The 17309-nt window shown below is 57.6% G+C and overlaps 11 protein-coding genes and 1 non-coding gene across 12 annotated transcripts; 6 read left to right on the top strand and 6 right to left on the bottom strand.

Annotated features, from left to right (window-relative positions):
• Nucleotides 1-32: 32 nt before the first annotated feature.
• SPRG_08379 (hypothetical protein) lies at nucleotides 33-773 on the bottom strand (the record flags this gene model as incomplete). Its single annotated transcript, XM_012347618.1, has 2 exons — nucleotides 592-773; nucleotides 33-542 (listed from the first exon to the last, which is right to left on the bottom strand). Exons 1-2 carry the CDS (start codon nucleotides 763-765, stop codon nucleotides 33-35), a joined length of 684 nt encoding a protein of 227 aa, XP_012203008.1. The 5' UTR covers nucleotides 766-773.
• A 229-nt stretch (nucleotides 774-1002) lies between these two features.
• SPRG_08378 (hypothetical protein) lies at nucleotides 1003-3080 on the top strand (the record flags this gene model as incomplete). The annotated part of the gene is made up of 3 exons (XM_012347617.1): nucleotides 1003-1250; nucleotides 1298-1650; nucleotides 1696-3080. 3 exons carry the CDS (start codon nucleotides 1003-1005, stop codon nucleotides 3078-3080), a joined length of 1986 nt encoding a protein of 661 aa, XP_012203007.1.
• Nucleotides 3081-3476: 396 nt separating this feature from the next.
• On the bottom strand, nucleotides 3477-3956 carry SPRG_08377 (hypothetical protein; the record flags this gene model as incomplete). Its single annotated transcript, XM_012347616.1, has 1 exon — nucleotides 3477-3956. One exon carries the CDS (start codon nucleotides 3954-3956, stop codon nucleotides 3477-3479), a length of 480 nt encoding a protein of 159 aa, XP_012203006.1.
• Nucleotides 3957-4364: 408 nt separating this feature from the next.
• Nucleotides 4365-5706, top strand: SPRG_08376 (hypothetical protein). Its single transcript, XM_012347615.1, has one exon. The coding sequence runs from the start codon at nucleotides 4372-4374 to the stop codon at nucleotides 5674-5676; it is 1305 nt and encodes a 434-aa protein (XP_012203005.1). The 5' UTR covers nucleotides 4365-4371; the 3' UTR covers nucleotides 5677-5706.
• SPRG_08375 (hypothetical protein) lies at nucleotides 5688-7530 on the bottom strand. The gene is made up of 11 exons (XM_012347614.1): nucleotides 7341-7530; nucleotides 7182-7293; nucleotides 7073-7131; nucleotides 6945-7026; nucleotides 6851-6897; nucleotides 6642-6792; nucleotides 6295-6596; nucleotides 6132-6243; nucleotides 6006-6088; nucleotides 5853-5950; nucleotides 5688-5808 (listed from the first exon to the last, which is right to left on the bottom strand). Exons 1-11 carry the CDS (start codon nucleotides 7511-7513, stop codon nucleotides 5756-5758), a joined length of 1272 nt encoding a protein of 423 aa, XP_012203004.1. The 5' UTR covers nucleotides 7514-7530; the 3' UTR covers nucleotides 5688-5755.
• Nucleotides 7531-7708: 178 nt separating this feature from the next.
• On the bottom strand, nucleotides 7709-8465 carry SPRG_08374 (hypothetical protein). The gene is made up of 5 exons (XM_012347613.1): nucleotides 8403-8465; nucleotides 8195-8346; nucleotides 8104-8152; nucleotides 7982-8061; nucleotides 7709-7937 (listed from the first exon to the last, which is right to left on the bottom strand). The coding sequence occupies exons 1-5, from the start codon at nucleotides 8449-8451 to the stop codon at nucleotides 7788-7790; spliced, it is 480 nt and encodes a 159-aa protein (XP_012203003.1). The 5' UTR covers nucleotides 8452-8465; the 3' UTR covers nucleotides 7709-7787.
• Nucleotides 8466-8621: 156 nt separating this feature from the next.
• On the top strand, nucleotides 8622-9400 carry SPRG_08373 (hypothetical protein). Its single transcript, XM_012347612.1, has one exon. It carries the CDS (start codon nucleotides 8688-8690, stop codon nucleotides 9354-9356), a length of 669 nt encoding a protein of 222 aa, XP_012203002.1. The 5' UTR covers nucleotides 8622-8687; the 3' UTR covers nucleotides 9357-9400.
• Nucleotides 9401-10113: 713 nt separating this feature from the next.
• On the top strand, nucleotides 10114-11433 carry SPRG_08372 (hypothetical protein). Its single transcript, XM_012347611.1, has one exon. It carries the CDS (start codon nucleotides 10126-10128, stop codon nucleotides 11356-11358), a length of 1233 nt encoding a protein of 410 aa, XP_012203001.1. The 5' UTR covers nucleotides 10114-10125; the 3' UTR covers nucleotides 11359-11433.
• An 18-nt stretch (nucleotides 11434-11451) lies between these two features.
• SPRG_08371 (hypothetical protein) lies at nucleotides 11452-12817 on the bottom strand. Its single transcript, XM_012347610.1, has 6 exons — nucleotides 12530-12817; nucleotides 12285-12479; nucleotides 12120-12234; nucleotides 11998-12060; nucleotides 11786-11950; nucleotides 11452-11740 (listed from the first exon to the last, which is right to left on the bottom strand). The coding sequence occupies exons 1-6, from the start codon at nucleotides 12799-12801 to the stop codon at nucleotides 11453-11455; spliced, it is 1098 nt and encodes a 365-aa protein (XP_012203000.1). The 5' UTR covers nucleotides 12802-12817; the 3' UTR covers nucleotide 11452.
• Nucleotides 12818-13271: 454 nt separating this feature from the next.
• SPRG_30112 lies at nucleotides 13272-13344 on the top strand. Its single transcript has one exon. It is a non-coding gene; the product is annotated as a tRNA-Arg (tRNA).
• A 26-nt stretch (nucleotides 13345-13370) lies between these two features.
• SPRG_08370 (hypothetical protein) lies at nucleotides 13371-15043 on the top strand. Its single transcript, XM_012347609.1, has 7 exons — nucleotides 13371-13570; nucleotides 13619-13846; nucleotides 13891-13977; nucleotides 14036-14130; nucleotides 14190-14266; nucleotides 14317-14404; nucleotides 14458-15043. The coding sequence occupies exons 1-7, from the start codon at nucleotides 13436-13438 to the stop codon at nucleotides 14957-14959; spliced, it is 1212 nt and encodes a 403-aa protein (XP_012202999.1). The 5' UTR covers nucleotides 13371-13435; the 3' UTR covers nucleotides 14960-15043.
• Nucleotides 15044-15379: 336 nt separating this feature from the next.
• Nucleotides 15380-16030, bottom strand: SPRG_22221 (hypothetical protein; the record flags this gene model as incomplete). The annotated part of the gene is made up of 1 exon (XM_012347678.1): nucleotides 15380-16030. The coding sequence occupies one exon, from the start codon at nucleotides 16028-16030 to the stop codon at nucleotides 15380-15382; it is 651 nt and encodes a 216-aa protein (XP_012203068.1).
• Nucleotides 16031-17309: the final 1279 nt, after the last annotated feature.

Below are 17309 nucleotides of genomic sequence, written 5' to 3'. Positions count from 1 at the left end.
CGAGCGATGTCAACCGCGTGTTTAATGCTTCTTTACATGACCCTACAGCTTGCTCGCTTTGCTTTCTTCCTTCTCTTGGCTTCTTCGAGGCGGAGGTCCTCGGCTTCGATGGCGTCGGCGACCGTCGTCCGGTGGTCGACGGTATTGACGACAGTTGCAACCACGGGTGCATCGTAAAACTGCAGCTCATACTCGCTGAGTTCGACGCCAATCGCGCGCGCGGCAATCTGGTGCACGCTCCGGAGCACGTTGTCACCGCTCTGCGCCGAGAGGAGAAAGCCGCCGTGGAGCTTGTGCTTGCTCACAAAGGCGTTGTGCGCCTCGAGCGACACGACGCGGAGATGCCGCAGATCAATCTTGTTGCCGACAAGGTAGACACACCGCTTGGAACGATCCAGTGTCGGGACGACGCGCAGCCAGTCGTCGAGGTCGGCAAACGACTTGGCGTCCGTCACGTCGTAGCATAGGAAGATGAGGTTGGCGCCAAAGAGGTACTTGTCGAGCATCTTGCTCGTCATGTTTTGGCCGCCAATGTCCCAGACCTACGACAATACTATCATTGCATCGGGCCGTCCCTTGAGTGTCCATGACCTCGAGCACGACGCGCTGATCGCGTGGGAAGTGGAGTTTCTTCTCAAAGAAATCCAGCCCGACCGTCTGCTTGTACTGCTTTTCAAAGCCGTCGGCGACGAAGCGGGCAATGATACTCGACTTGCCGACCGAGCCGTTCCCGAGAAGCGTCAGCTTGACCACCGGGTCGCCCATCCCTCGTCTTTTGAGAAATACAAATACAAAACGCCCATAACGCCTCAACACTGCGCTAGAATGCCCAAGGAGACGACCGTTGTGGCGCTGCCCACTGCGCAGCACCTCGTCACGTCCGCGCTCGCCGCGTCGTTCTTCTCGGGCGGTGACCCCGAGTATGAGGTACCTATTCCTCTTCCATCCTTGTAGTACCGACGACGAGAGAATCGGATGGTGTAGCCGGCGCGACGGGAGCAAATGCGGCAGAGCTGCAAGCGGGTGCGAACGTGGCGCGCCGCGGTTGTGAACCCGCTCCTCCAGCACAAGGCGCGGCCCGAGAGCGCGCTCGGGAAGAAGACAAAGGAGCGCCGCGTGCATCTCACTGCGCTTCTCTCGTCGATCCTCGAAGCGTACGAGACCTGTGTCGTGCACTACGCCGAGACGCTCGGCAAAGAGTCGTTCCCCGAGTACTATGCCAATGCGATCCTGCAGCGGGCGACGAGCCGGTGCGCTCTGTTTGTTTTGAGGCGTTTGAACCAAATCCAGTCGGTAGGAAGCACGGGTTGGAGCTCCTGGAAGCGACCATTGCATCGCTTGTGCACACGACGACGCACCCGCGCATCCGCTGCTTTGCCAACCTTCTCGGTGTCACCGAGAATCCCTTCAACCCGAAAGAGAAGACGACACTCTTTCTGCGCCTCATCGAACGCATGTACCGGCTCAAGACCAACGACGCCGCCAAGGGCCTCGCGACCTACGACGATGTGGCGTCCGTGGCTTGCGTCGTCTTTCACAACATTGGGTTTGGCCAAGCCGCCGCGCGCCGCGTCGTGCGGGACCTCTTCCATGAACCCGACCCCTACTGGACGTTCGAGTACCTCGCGCCCACGTGCGTCGAGCTGACTGGTACGATGCTGTGTTCCATCTTGATAGGTTGATAGTTGTGGCTAGTGGAGCGCGGGTGGCCCGCTGGCGCCGAGTCCGACCTCCTTGAGCAAGTCAGCCGCCTGGGCTCGTCCATGCGCAACGCCAACGGCACACGTAAAGTCGACGGCGACGCGTTCCTCGAGCTCATCCTGAGCGCGTGGAACCACCGAGCGCAGCAGTTGTACCTCGATCTCGACAACGCTTGCGATAAGGAAGAGGCCAATCTCGCGGCGGCAATTGATGCGACGCGACAGCAGTGTTACGACCGCGCCAACATCGCACCGGCGACCGCGGCCGAAGAAGCCATCTTTCACGACGTGCTCGCAGCCCACTGGCTCGCCGACGTCGACCTGAACGCTGTGGGGCACGAATGGCACCGGCCGCTGCGCGATATCCAGCGGCTCTATGCGAGCTACCGTGACACACAAGCCGCTCAAAGCGGCAAGAAGGCATGGGACTGGGAGGCGTGGAGATGGGAAGCCGATTGGGACTGGGGCGGTCTGATTGCATCGGTCAAAAACCATCGCGACCACGAGGCACATGTGCTCACGTCGTCGCAATTGCCGCTCACAAACGACTCGGGGGTCTTGGACCTCGCCGAGTGCACGCTTGGCGACCGCAACATGCAGAAAATGGGTCAGTTCCTCCAGCTACCGACGCGCAAGCTGCACACGCTCCGCGTCTCCGGCAACGGCGTCCGCGACAAGGGCTGCGAGACCATCGTCCGTGCGATTCAGAGTAGCCAGCCCAGCGTGCTCGAGCTCAATTTGTCCGACAACGCCATTGGCGTCCATGGCGCCCGCGCCCTCCGCGACGTCCTCACGGCCAAGACGTGTCGCATTGAAGTGCTTTGCCTCGACAACAACAAGCTCGGCAACGTCGTGGGAAAGGCGTTCATGGAGGACGTGGCCTCATCGAACCGGTCGCTTCGAACCCTCTCGCTGCGGCGGAACGAGCTCAACTGCGGCCACGCCGTCGCCCACCTTCTCCGCGTGCACCCGACCATCCAGCGCTTGGATCTGTCATGGAATGTCTTTCGTGGGCTGCACGTCGTGCCGATGGCAGCGGCGCTCACCGACAATGGAACCCTGCAGGAGCTGCATATGAGCTACAACGCGGCGGGCGATGCGGGCTTCGCAGCACTCACCAAGGCACTCGCGATGAACAAGGTGCTACGGCACCTCGATGTGGGCCACAACAACGTGCTGGCGATCCTCGATATAAAGAATCTGCTCAAGACGCTGTCGCATCACTTGTCGCTCGAGACGCTCGTGCTCTGTGGCAACCCGTTGGGGCCAAGCGTCGTGGCGACTCTTGAAAAGGACATGGCGGGCAGTCGCGTGCAGATGCACTTGAGCGGCTGTTCGCACGCATCGAGCTCGACGTACCAATTGCCAGGCGCACGATAGTACAGTGTACGCAGCGTAATTGAAGTGACTAATGCAACGTGTCAGTATGCGGCAAGTGATCAGTCGATGGAGACCTCGGCCCAGAGTGGTAGTGGCGGCAGGATTCGTCCCGATGAGAAGCGACGCATCAAAGCGGGAATGATGTCGCTCCTGTGGCTATATCCTGCTGGACAGTTGATCGCATAGCATAGCAAAGCACGGTACTGAAAGGCAACTGTGGGCACTACCACGCCTGCGAGTGGCGTCCAACGACCCTACAGTTGGCTTCAACAGGATGCTCGTTCGTCATCGCGCTGCAAGAAGACGGCAATGGCCAAGTCAAAAAGACGGTGTTACTAGACGGTACATTCTTGTATTGTATACGACACCGGAGATTGCACACACACAAACCATGCATCAGGGCTCGAGTATCGCCGTGTCGTCGCGGGGCCGTGCAGTCGCGGGTGGTACCCAGCTGCGCTCGGACGCGGTGCCGCTCCGGTTCGAGTGGAGGCTCCGAGAGCTCTCAATGTATTCCATCGCGGTGCGCAGCTCCGTCTCGCGCTCTTGGAACCGAAGGCGCTCGCGCTTGAAGAGGTGGCGCTGGTAGACTTGCCAGACCATGGCCAGAAGAATCGCGACGACGCCAACGACGGCGACGACACTTAGGAGCTGGCAGGCCACGGGGTTGCAGAACGGTGCACTCAGCGGCGCCACATCGCTCGTGATCGTCGAGCCGCCGGTGTCGTTGCGTATTGAGAGCCGCGTTGTGTTGGTGGTTTGCAGCATCTCAAGCATCGAGCGGTTCATCCCATCGTGCTGCCGCCGGCGCACATGGCTCGTGTACTCAGCGTCGAGGTGCGCGTGTATGGCGGGTCGGGCGTGGACCGGGGCCATGGCTTCGATCGAATCGGAAGTGCACGGGTGTCTTGGGCGTTGACGCCGGTAGGAGATGCACTTGGCCGGCGCCGACGAACGTTCCGTGGCGAGATGGCATGTCGCCCGCGATAATCCTTTCCGAATCCGAGCCACTGGCTACTGGCGTTAGCTTCGGCGTGATCATGTAATGTTGCTAACCACCTAAGAACACATATACTGCCGGATTGGTGCCATGGATCCTGCACGCCGGAGACAACGCGTTGCCTCAACTGCTTTTGGATCGAAATAGATTTTGCTTCTTTTATTGGCTGAAATCGCACCGTTGAATATCGATGATTGGCTGAATGGCCACCGTTGTGTATCGATGATTGGATAAAAATAGATACGAGGCATTGATGCGCGTCGAAGATCCATATTGTCATTTTCGGTTGCCATGGATGCAGGACACTTGTCGGACGCGGTGCCGTTCGTCCCCGGTCTTCTCTACTACGTGGCGGTCCGAGACAACGAGGTTCCGCGCTCGAGCCCGTCCCGCACCGTCTTTTGCATCGACAAGCAGCTCTTGTACGCCAACTTTTACCTCGATTTTGGGCCGCTCAACCTAGGCCAAACCTTTCAATTTTGCCACATTCTCAACCACGAAGTGTCCAAAGCCAAAGCGTCGTCCAAGGACATTGTGTTTTACTCGTCCCACGACGGCAAGCGGCGCGCGAACGCGATCTGCCTCTTGGGCTGCTGGGGCATCCTCTTCAACGGCATGTCGGCAGCGGAGGCGTTCGCGCCGTTCACCGGCCTCGCGCTGCCCAGCTTTCATGATGCGACACCGTCCATCTGTCTCTTCAAGCTCACCGTCCTCGACTGTCTGCGCGGCCTCGAGAAGGCGCTGCAATGCAAGTACATTGCGCCCGAGACCTTCAACATCGAAGAGTACCAGCACTACGAACAAGTCGAGCATGGTGACCTCAATTGGCTCTCGCCCAAGTTCATTGCGTTCGCGGGGCCTTACGATGAGTACAAGCAAACGATCGAAGGGTACATCTCGCTGACGCCCGAGCACTACCTGCCGTACTTCAAGGCGCACAACGTGACGCTTGTCGTGCGGCTCAACGAAAAGCTCTACGACGAGAAGCGGTTCACGGATGCAGGTATTGACCACCTCGAGCTCTTTTACCCGGACGGTGGCAACCCACCCGAGGCGATCTTGCTCCAGTTCATTCAAGCCTGCGAAGCGACGCCTGGTGCGGTCGCGGTGCACTGCAAGGCCGGCCTCGGTCGCACGGGCACGTGCATTGGCGCGTACCTTATGAAGCACGACCGGTTCTCGGCCAAAGAGTGCATTGGGTGGCTCCGCCTCTGTCGCGCCGGCAGCGTCATTGGGCCGCAGCAGCAGTACATGGAGGCGATTGAGAAGAAAATGTGGCTCGCCAAGCGCCCGATGACAGACGCCGACGACAGCGAAAACAACGGTGGAAGCACGACCGAGTCGCACATCGTCGCCGTCTCGCCGTGCAAAACCAAGCAGCGTACGAGCGCCAACATTTTCCGGTCGAGCCCACCGACGATCATTGTGCCCGGTGCGTCGTTGGCCAAGACCAACCGCGCGGCACTGGCGCTGAGTCTTCCAGCCAATGTCAACGCCGTCAGTAGTGCTTCGGCGATGGAGCCGTCCCCTAAGACCCAAGGCGACAACCTCATTGAGCTCAAGCACGGCCGCCTCAAGAGCCCCGTCAAGCCGTAAATCGAAAAAATGTACAGATTTCATTATGCTATATCAAAGACATGCGGCACCCGTGGTGTTCTCATCAGTACAGTGGGCGCTACGCGCTGCCGGTCGGGAGCTTTCGGAGCGGGTTGCGCTTAAAGTCGGCGCCTACGCCAGGACGTGCATGTGGAATAAGAGTGTTTATTCTGTACCTAGGAGCGACGAATAGAGGCAACGCTCGTCCTTGCCGATGAGGCCATCGCGGTAGACGAGGTCAAAGCCTCCGACGCGATCTTCCTTTGTCTTGGACCTAAAACGTCCATGATTGAATAGTGTGCGCGGATGAGAGCGACGAGCGGCTGTACTTGTTTTCAAGGTCGATAATGTCGAGCATGTCGTTGAGCATGCCGCACTTGAGCTGGTAGTCGGCCGACGTGTTGGCCGAGAGCTAGCATGTGTTTTCATATTTATATGGAGATCATGAGAAGTACGGAGGGCGACGCGTTGACTTCGAGGAGCCACGGCTTGAGGTTTTCATCAATCATAATGTCGTAGCCGTAGAGCTCAAAGCAGTGCTTGTCGCTGATAATGATCTTCTCGACACTAGCAAAAGGCCAAATGACAATGGGCGCATGCGAACATAAGAAAATAAACCTCTGGAGCGAACGCACAATGACCATCTGGATCTCGTAAAAGAGCTGGTCGATGCGGGCGCAGCCGTGCTTGGACATCATGTAGAGCTTGAGGCTCTTCAAGTCCCACTTGCCGCCGTGTTTTTTGTTGTAGTTTTCCGAGGTTTTTTGAATCGCGACGTTGGTCAAGTGAATGAACGAATTCTCAATGTCGTTGGCGTTGTTGGAGTAGCGCGAGTTGGTAAAGCGCGCAAAGCCACTCCGGTACATGTAAATCTCAAGCGGCGAGAAGCTCGTGACGAGTGCATACAAGCGCAAATCAAACTACCACAATAGTATGTATCAATGTAGCAACACCAAGAAAAATACCTTTTTGCCGCCGACCAAGTACGGGTTGGAAATGTACTTTTGCACCACGTACGTCTCGACTTGCTGGTTCTCGGGCTTGTACCGGTAGTCGGTGCGCCAGTCGCTGATCTGGCTCAGCTTTGTGAAGAGAAAAATCCCCTTGCCTTGGGCCCTGCCGTCGTTGGTCAAACCTTGGCGACAACCCTCATGGCATAAGCAGAAATACATACTTGCCAATCGGCTTCATGATCCAAATGCCTTGGTTGCGCTTAAACTCCTAATTTGCATCATGGCATCCTCTTGCAACAGACGACAATATTGTACCTCGACAAACATCGAGTACTCGCCCGGGAGAATGTACGTGATGGGGAAAAAGTCGTATGGGTATTCCTCCGTACTGCGCTCACTAGACGCGCGCATGCAACACAATCTGCCATGAGCTAGACACGTACTTGCGTTGCGCCCGACGCGCGCGCTTGAGGTTCTTGATCAAAAGGTCCTTTCGGCAGAGCTAGGCAGAATACGTATAGGATGAGGATAGAACGCCGCGCGTTTTAGTACCTCGCGGCCATTGCGGAAATGGTTGACCTTTTGCGTTACTTCGAGGTGCACCGTGTCGAGCACATCGTAGATGAACTCGCGGTCGGCCCAATAAAAGTCCCAGTCCGTGTCGCTATCATAAGATATATCGTTGGACGAAGGGTGATGAGCCACCTCTACCTTTCTTTCCAGCCGCGCCGCAGCATGGCGTCGTAGATCGTGTTGCGAAACGTGGTTTTGAACCGGATGATTCCGTTCGTGGCCGTCGTCGCCTTGGCTTTGGCGGCCTTGGCCGCCTCGGCCGCGCGGCTCTGGCGGGCGCGCGTCGCCGCGTCTGTCTTCTTCTCGCTCATTTCGAAACCACCGGGTTCTGGTGCCCGTTTCACGGGTGGGACATTGGATTTGTATCAACTTGATACCATGCCAAGCGGCGCCACGTCATGCGATGCGACCTCCTCACTGTCGGTACTAATACAATATCGCGCGGGCCATTTATCGATGCAAAAAGCATGTACAAGATGGAAATACATGTAAAGGAGGGTGCATTGTCGCTAGCCGACGAGTCGACGAGACGACTCGCTGACAAGTTGACGAGAGTCCGCCGAAGTTAAGAGGAGCTTCTGGATGTTAGTTGTAGCGGACGCCGCCCATAAACGTGCGGGCGTCTGGGGCGGACCCGTTGAACTCGGCGTTGGAAAAATCAAAGCCCGGGTTCTCTTGCTGGAAGCGCTCGAGCAGCAGCTTCTTTTGCACTTCATCTTTTGTCAACGGATCCAGCTACACCACTCGATGGTCGCCGCAGCACGCATCAAGGCACGTACCTCGCCATGGCCGACAAAGACCGCGTCCCACGTCAAGCCTTTCTTCATCTTTTGCAAATTGATGTTGAGTTCGCCACCGTCTAGAGATGCGTTGTGACGCGATGCAGGTAGAGCGGGCCTACCCAGCATCCAGTAGCTCTCGGCCACGACGACTTGGCTCGTCAACTCGTGCTATCCATCGCGTCAGATGTCACCTATCGCAGGCGTAGATACGTCGAGGTAGCGCTCGGCGTTGCCCTTGATGCCCAGCATGACGTGGCTCGGCGAAATCGTGCAGAGCAAGTGGCTCGCGGTGACACCCGGCGGCGGCTTGATGAAGATGTTGACCTCTTCGAGCGACTGCTCCCACTCGTAGATCACTTGGCCTGGCCCACAATGCGCCCATGAGCCCACGCGCATGATCATGCATATGCGCGAGTACCTTGGTGCTTGAAGGCGCGCCGGCCCGCATGGATCGCTGCTTTCGCCATGACCTCGATTGGCACGTGTCCGCAAACGGCGTCCTGGCATCCGGATACGACCCACAATCCGCCAAAAGTCCCAAGCCGATCTTTCTCGAATTCGAATTCGAAATTTCGTGCTTCGTGTTTGGATTTGTCATATTTCCGATGAAACCCACCACTTTGCACTGCAAAGTAATCAACCGTTTCTTATTGCCATCAAGGCTAAGCACCCTTATTGCCATATTTGGGCCAACGACGTGGCCATGGACAATGTCGACGCGCTCGTCCAAAAGCTCTGTCGCGCGGTCAAGCCCGAGGCCGAGGCCGATCGACCATACTTGGTGCTCCACGAAGTCCAAGCCCTCGCAGCCAACAATGGCCTCGCACCGCTCACGAGCGTAGACCTCATGCACGTGGGCCTTCTTCTTGAATGGAACTGGCGATTCCAAGCGACGCCCGTGGACGGGCACTTCGAGATCGCAGACCTCGTCGCGCTCGTACGTGCGATGCTCGCCGACGAGCGCGCGCTCAAGCACCCGGTACCATCGTACGTCGCGTACATCAAGGAAGCGCGTAGCCTCTTGAGCATGTGGCAAATGGTCGGGACGTCGTCGAACGACGGTTTGGAGCGCGTCGTCTCCTGGGTCGTCGCCACATTGCGCGCGTCAGCAACCCACGAGCAGTTGCACGTGGTGAACGGCATCGAGTACGTTTCTGTCGCCTGTATGGGCCCGATCGAGCGCCTCTTCGAGTGGCAGTCCTTGGCCTGGAAGGACGCATTGTACGCAGAAGGTAGAGCCCAAGGCCTTGTGCATGTCGAGGACTATATTCCGCTGCCGCTCCTGCAGCTTTTTCTGCGGCATTTTCTGCTTGCGTGGACGACACAGCTCGGTAAGTATGGAATCACCAAGAGTAGTTTAACACGGGCGTAATCAAGAAACGATGGGTAATAAGACTCGGGTCGAGTCCATGGCGCGCAAGAGACGACAGCACAAGGGCTCACACGCGTCCGAGATAGACAGCTGAAAGACGAGGAAGAAGAACGTTCATCGAGACGCCGCCTCTTTTGTTTGTAGAAGAGCTGATGAGAAAACGAGGTGGCACACCAGTCAGGCTTTGACGCCGAGTCAGCTACTACGCGGCAGAGATCGCTGGTAGCCTTTCCATCATGCACATCCGAGGAGGCGGCGCCGACTCTTGCTGGACGTGGATGACTGTCAAGTCGGGAGGGTTCGAGAGCGCGAAGGAAGACGACTGTACATTCTTCTGGGGCGCGAAGGAACAAGGAAGCCGACCCTTTGTCGAAGCGACAATAACTCGCGTTTTTCTTGGCGCCAAAAACCAAATTCCGCAGGAAGCTGCCCCGCCCGGTCAAAAATTTCTCAATCATGGATGCATATGACGTTTTATGTACATTCACATGCATCGTACGATCAACAAATGAGATGAAGAACAACGACTCTGTCCTGCGTCGCGCGTCTTCTTCGAGTTCCATCATCGTGGGTGGGCCTGTAGCGTCGCGTCGCCAACGTGTCGTGCCTCTCTGATTGGTGCAATCTTTCGATTGGCGCGATTTCCATTGGCCAATGCATTTGAAAATAGTGAAACGTCACCGTTTGATTGGCTCATTTGATGATGACGGAAGAGGAAGTTGGTTACCTCTGAGGTGTGGACAGACTTGCTTTGTCACCTTTGCTCCCAATGGCCAAGAAGGCAGCTGCCAAGTCGACGCCCGCCAAGGCTGCCAAGGCCGCGCCGCCGGCCGCCGACGCCAAGAGCCCGGCTGTCGCTACGTACGAGGCCGAGCTGCGCGAAGCGCGCAAGAAGCTTACGCTCTTCCGCCGGCCGCTCGCCGTGCTCTACCACTTTTCGATCGTCCTTGTCGGCTTTCTCAAGTGGCTGGCGCTGTACCTCGTGCAGCACAACGTGACGCGCTTCGTGGCGCTGCCGCTCTTCTTGGTCTGGCTCGGCGCGACCAAGACGGAAGGCGACCACCAAGTGCTCTTGGGCCAATTCAACACGTACGTCGAGTTTGTCGTGTGGTGGGTCGGCCTTGGCGTGCTCTCGTCCGTGGGCCTTGGCACGGGCATGCACTCGGGCATCCTCTTCCTCTTCCCGCACATCTTCCTCGTCGTGCAGGGCGGCGAGATCTGCAAGTCGCTCGACTTTGATACGTTCCACCACACGTGGTTCCGGTCGTTTGAAGCCAACTGCGCGAGCGTGCCCGAGACGAGCTCGGTGACGTTTGCCAAGATCTTCCTCAAGGTCTTCCTCCCGAGCATGCTCTGGGGCGCGGGTACGGCCATGGGCGAGATCCCGCCGTATGCGCTCAGCCGCGCCGCGCGCCTCGCCGGCCAGCGCAACGAAGAATTCGAAGAAATCACCGAGTCGTCGTCCGAGTTCAACGTCATGAACCGCATGAAGGACTGGATGATCGGGTTCCTCCAGCGCCACGGCTTTTGGGGCGTCCTCCTCATGTCGGCGTGGCCCAACATGGCGTTCGACCTCTGCGGCATTTGCTGCGGCCACTTTTTGATGCCGTTCTGGACCTTCTTTGGCGCGACGCTCATCGGGAAGGCGCTCATCAAGGTCAATATGCAGGCCGCGTTCTTCATCACGATCTTCACGGACGCCCACATGAAGCAGATTGAGCATTTTATCGGGTCCGTCACGCCGGCGGCGTGGGCGCTGGACCAGAAAGTCAGCGACTTTCTCCTCGAATGCCGCAACAAGTTTCACGCGGCGTCCGACTCGGCCAAGATTGCCCACGAGACGGGCGCCGAGGCGGGCTCCAGCCTCATCTCGCAGCTCGGGTCGCTCGTCATGGTGGCCTTTATGGGCTTCTTCGCGGTCTCGTGCATTGAGCAATTCGCCCAGCAACACGCGGCCGAGGAAGACGCGGCCAAGGTCGAGGCCTTTGCCAAGTCGCAGTGAGTTAGAGTGAACCCGCCTACGACGACGACGACCGGCGACTACACGTGCAGTTGTATTTTGCATCTCAACACTGGCTTTGCGCGCATTCTATTGTTCATTTGTTGGACTTTTTATTCGGCTTGGGCTTGTCACTGCGCAGCTTCTTGTCGTGGCGTTGCAGCTCCTCCAAACGGAGTTTGCTCGCCTGGGCTTTCTCGGTCTCTCCGGCTCGGAGCTCGGCGAGGTCGTCCCGGTACCGGCAGTCGGACGGGAGCGCGTGTGGGACAGGCACGGGTAGCGCCAACGGCTCGGTCGTCACGTCCCAGACGACGTTGCCATCAAACCGCAGCTGGGAGAGCCACGAGCCTTGGACCTTGATGTGGACGCTGGGCTTGGTCCCTTTCTGTTCGTCCATAGTACGTCAATGTGTGCGAGCTACGGACAGCACCTTGAGGTTGTGGATCGAGCCCTTGATGTCGTCGCCGGCCGACCGGCCAAAAATGCCATCGTTCCCATCAAAGTCCAGCGACCCGCCGAGGCCGGCTGTCGCGTCGGCGAAGCGTGCGACGCCCGTCCACTCGACGAGGCGATCGCCGAGCATGACGCCCCCCATCTATGCGAGCACTTCGATCGAATTGCGCGCGTCATGCTGCGTCATACCTTGAGCTGCGGCAGTTCGTACTTTACTTTGCCGTTCGGACACTCGAACGTCGTCGTGCCGTTCTACCGTCGTGCTCAGTATGCTTACCGAAGAAAAGTGGACAGAGTGTCTTCTCCGGTACTTGAAAATTGGTGATCGTGTTGCCCGACATGGACGACTCGAATTCGTACCGCCCATGGAGCGAGTACGAGTCCTTGGGCCCGAGGACAAGGAAGGCTGCGACCGGCGGGTGGTGCCTGCACACATACATCATAAAGTTGGATATCGCACGGATCGAGCCACGTACTGCACGTGCTCCATGTAAATCAGCGTGCCGTCGTGCAAGCTGCTCTCGTACGTTTCGCCCAAGATCGGGTTGAACGGTTTGTTTTGGTTGACGCAGCAGTGAAGACCGCTGACGACAAAGGCCATGACACTGGTCATGCGCTCGACAGCGTCCTTGGTCGTTGCGGCCTTGGTTAAATACGTTGGTGCATACGACCTAGGCATGCACAATAAGGCCATGCGATCATAAATAATGGACTCGTGTACCAGGCTTCCGCGACCCGCTCGAGGAGCGACCGCGGCTCAAAGACGCGAATCGGAAGCGAAAGCCGCACGGCGAGCTTGCCGCTCAGAAGCTGCGCGCCCAGTTGCACCATGACGTCCTTCACGACGCCTTGCTGTTTCTTGAGAACGACCTTGTCTTCGAAGACAAGACCGCCCTTCTTGTTGGATTTGAAACCCGCGAGCCAGTACATGCGATCTTGACCCACGGGTGCGGGCGGTGGTGCAGTCCGCGGCTGAATGGTCGACGAGCTCATATGTGCTTGCGCGTCGATGCAACGACTAGGTAATGGCAGGCGCTTCGAGAAAGGCGATCTTGGATGCGCCATCTTGACCGTTTTTTTAATTGACGACATTTGATTGGGCCGAATTGGCGCCAAAACGCTCGAGGCGTTGGTGTCAACGCCGACGTCGTATTTAGAAAAGAATTCCGTGCTATTGGAGGTGGCGTTCGCGAGAGACAATTACCTCTGCGCCGCACAACCACCCGCAACAAAACCACATAGATTTGAGGACATTGCGTCCATCGCGCAAAAGATATATACCCGGTAGGAATGCATTGCAAAATGGCTAAAGATCGGACCGGTTGCCTACTAGAGTGTATAAGCAAGGGCATAAATGTCCTTGATACTGTACAAGCATTCAAATCAATGCTAGTCTACCAAAATAGCAAAAGTGTTTGCAAGTTACTCACTAAAAAAGTTTTGACATAGTAAAACATATGAAAGTCCTTGTGGCCTAATGGATAAGGCATCGCTCTCCGAAGGCGGAGATTGCGGGTTCGAGTCCCGTCAAGGACTACGGTTTTTATTTTGATCCGTCAAATCGCACATTTGTGCCACTCGTTTTCAAGCCTGTTTTTTGCGACTTTGCACCACCGATAGCGCAAGTATGCTGCGTCGCATCGTTCGCCGCACGCCGCCGCTTCGTGCCTTCTCTAGCCAGGCGCCGCCTGCGCAAGGCTTCAAGGTCACGGGATCCTTCGTCGCCAACGAGGCCAAGGAGGTCGCCAAGCTGCTCTTCGGCGTACGTGCCGCGCCATCCGCACGGTCCGATTTGATCGAGGCCTCGTAGACGGTGACGTTCATCACGGGCACGACGCTCATTGGCGGCTATGCGGTCGAGAACTACAAGCACATGCACCCGCTGACGCCGCCGGGCCAGCTCCTCGACATTGACGTCGATGGCCACAACAGTCGTATCCACACACGCGTGTACCCCCACGCGACATCGTCGGTTGTCGTGGTCCTCGATGGCAGCGCCGGCGAGACGTCGTTCGACTTCGAAAAGGTCGCACCCAAGGTACGCGACGCGCGTCTCGTAGCGACACTACCCTCGGGTCGTAGCTCGCCGAATTTGCGACCGTCGTCGCGATCGACCGCCCGGGCCTCGGCTACTCGTCGCCCGGCGCGCTCCCGCGTTCCGTCGAGACGGTACTACCTTGCATCCTGCGTCATTGGCAGCTCCATTGAATAATGGACATCTGTGTAGATCTCCAAGGAGTACATGGCGGTGCTTGCGCAGCTCGACGTCGCCAACAAGCAGCTCGTGCTAGTCGGCCACGGCAACGGCGGCTACAACATGCGGTACGACCTCATAGCTGGCTCTCGGGCTCGCGGGTAATGGTGATGGATCGATATGGTAGTCAGCTCGCTGCGGACCTTCCGTCGTCGTCGCTCTCGCTGCAATGCGACGGTCTCGTTTTGGTGGACGCGCTCCATGGTATTCGTATATGCATGTTGCAGCCTACTATGGCTCATGACAATCGCTAGAGTCGGTGCGGGGTCGCATGGATGCCATTGCGCCTGCAATCCAAACGGCCTTGGCCAAGCGCGAAGCGAACCCGGCGACGTTGCTCCGGTCCGTCGGCTCTGTATTTTTACATTTTCATGGATTTTCTTGTTTGGTACTAGGTACTCGCACTGGGGCCTTCTCCGGCTCGTGCATTGGATGCAGCAGAAGCGCAACGCGCAGCGCTTCACGCCGGACGCGCGATTGTTTGTCGACTCGTTCGCGCCGTCGCCGCCCCACCGCCGCGGTGTCGCGCACGAAGCCAACGCCGTCGCCCGCACGGAAGATCGCTTCTTGCAGTCGCCGCCGCCGACGCTATCCGTGCCGCTCGTTGTGCTCTCGCACGAGACCACAGACATGTTTGCGACCATGCTCTTCGAGCCCGACGTCGAGCCGGCGATGCTGGCGGCCATGGAGGACGCGTGGAACCAGGGCCAGTGTGCGCTCCTGAGCGTGAGCAGCCATTCGGTCGCGCACCGCATCGTGCAAGGCGCCGACATTCCCCACGAAAAGCCCGAAGAGCTCATCGCGGCCGTGCTTGCTGTCGTCAACGAAGTGCAAGGCAAGCCCGAAGGCGGTGTCGCGACGCTGACGACCTCCGTCTGCGACGTCGCCTCGGCGTAAACGTTGGACGACAAGGCGTGACGTTCGCGAATCGATAACGCAGTCGCTTCATCCGAGACACCACGCTTGGCAACATGCTGTACCTTTTCTTCGTACGACATGAATACCTGTAGAGAAAGGTGCTGTAGAGTTGTAGCGCTTCTTACTAGACTTGTGCGACTCAAGTGCATGTGCAGCATCCAGACGCACACTGGATTATTCTCTTGGCGGTGCAGTGAGGCATACGCGCGTAGATGAGAAGGTCACACGAGTTGCACCGTCGATGCGACCACCGGCACAGAAAAGGACTTGGGCAAAAAGCGAGGCGTAGCCGTCGAGGGGTGCAGACGAAGTTGGTCGATGCAAAGGAATTATACAAGGTTAAATAAACTAGGGTCTACTGCATAGAGGGTGTCGCAAAGGTTCGGGCGAACAATCTGCTTACGCGCGACCGTACAGAACACGGAACCGCTTCAGCAACTGGATCGGCGACGCCACCGACAAGAGGTTGATCACGTACGCCGGCATGTAGCCGCCGAGGTCCATGTGCACAATCAACGTCACCGAGCACGACGTCGGCGTCAGCGGACGAATAATGTACCCCGACACGTGCGTGTGCGCGCGCACAAAGTGCTTGCTGACCGGCACGCTATCATGCTCGACGCTCTTGGTGCCAATGACGATGGAGCCGTCCTCGAGGCGCTGCTCGCTCGTCACGACGAGAAAGTCGCGTGCCGTCGTCGGAAACACCGGCTTGGCCTGCACATACCGGATCGTCTTGGTCTCGGCCGGGTTGAGCGCCTCGATGATGCGGCAGTTGTCGGTCATCTCGTCAAAGATGTGCATCTGCTGTGGGTCGTTGAGCTTGGACGCGAGGTCGTTGGCGCTGCAGTGGACCGTCGTCGTGGCCTTGATGGCGTTCCATGGCGAGTGGGCGTTGATACCGCGGTCGACAGAGACGCCGTCAGTGTCCTTGACGTGGCTCCACGTGGTGGTCTTGTCGGAGCCGTCGTCTTTGGCAAGGATCTCGAAGATGCTTTGGTCGGCGAGGTCGAGGTAGTGGTTGGTCTGGGACTTGTCCATTGAAGACATCTTGCTGCTGCTGCTGGGCTTGAAAAAGGCAAAGTGAGGAAAAGGCAAAGTGAACTTTCCGCCATTTATCGATGGGACGCCGAACGTCGCGGGCTTGAGACAAGGGCTCGTAAACATGCGATGGATGTCGGCACCGGATTGCGTCGCCGCGACACGCGCCACGAGCAATCGTCATTTTTCACATGTGAAAATCAACGTTTCGAATGGCGCGATATGATTGGTCGAGACGTTTGGAAAGATCCGCGAATTCTTGATTTTGTTCTGCAAGGCGCGCGCTGAAGTCGCACGACGACAAGGTCGATCGGTGGTCGCCCAAGAGACAAAGCAGATATGTATTGAGGTCGCCGATCGCAGTAACGGGATGCGCCATCCTCTCAGAGCTTATTGTCGTCCCACGACGGCGGTTGTCGTGCGCCGAATCGGCTGGAACATGCCCCAACCGACAGCATCTATCGCCTCGACAGTGTTGTAGTGCTGTCGGTATGTACTGTGTTGTCATTACTCGGTGTTGTTGATCCATCTCCAATAGTCAAAGAAAGAGTCCACAAGACTTGACGCGAGATTGACATTGTGGAACGTCGCTCAGCACTCTCTGTTGACTTTTGTGAAGGCCAACGCGAGGTAGCAGTTCACATCCAATACAAAACAGTTCCTGTCAGATCCCCCGCACGGAACCTGTATACACGGCCCGTAGAGTTCGACGTGGGCCCAACAACAGATTTACCCCATATCACGCCGTGTAGTTCGCGTGTCGATCGTAGCGAGGACCGACGTTTCCAGTAGCGCTTCAACCCCGAGCACACCAACCCAATTCCGTTCGATTGACTTTTGCAGCGCACTTGTTAGTTGCGCGTTGTGGTGCAGCATCGCCGTCTTTCAACACCGCACGATGCGAAGCGACCTGTCATCGCGTGCTTCTGTCAACACATCGCATGACAATAGTAATCGCGTGGATTGTACAAGTAAATAAATTAACGATTCAAGAGTTACGCGCGACCGTACAGAACACGGAACCGCTTCAGCAACTGGATCGGCGACGCCACCGACAAGAGGTTGATCACGTACGCCGGCATGTAGCCGCCGAGGTCCATGTGCACAATCAACGTCACCGAGCACGACGTCGGCGTCAGCGGACGAATAATGTACCCCGACACGTGCGTGTGCGCGCGCACAAAGTGCTTGCTGACCGGCACGCTATCATGCTCGACGCTCTTGGTGCCAATGACGATGGAGCCGTCCTCGAGGCGCTGCTCGCTCGTCACGACGAGAAAGTCGCGCG

This window comes from Saprolegnia parasitica (genome assembly GCF_000151545.1).
Source record: "Saprolegnia parasitica CBS 223.65 unplaced genomic scaffold supercont2.37, whole genome shotgun sequence".
Taxonomy (NCBI): domain Eukaryota; phylum Oomycota; class Saprolegniomycetes; order Saprolegniales; family Saprolegniaceae; genus Saprolegnia; species Saprolegnia parasitica.
The sequence above is the reverse complement of the archived record's forward strand: the minus strand, read 5'-3'. Positions and strand labels throughout refer to the sequence as shown.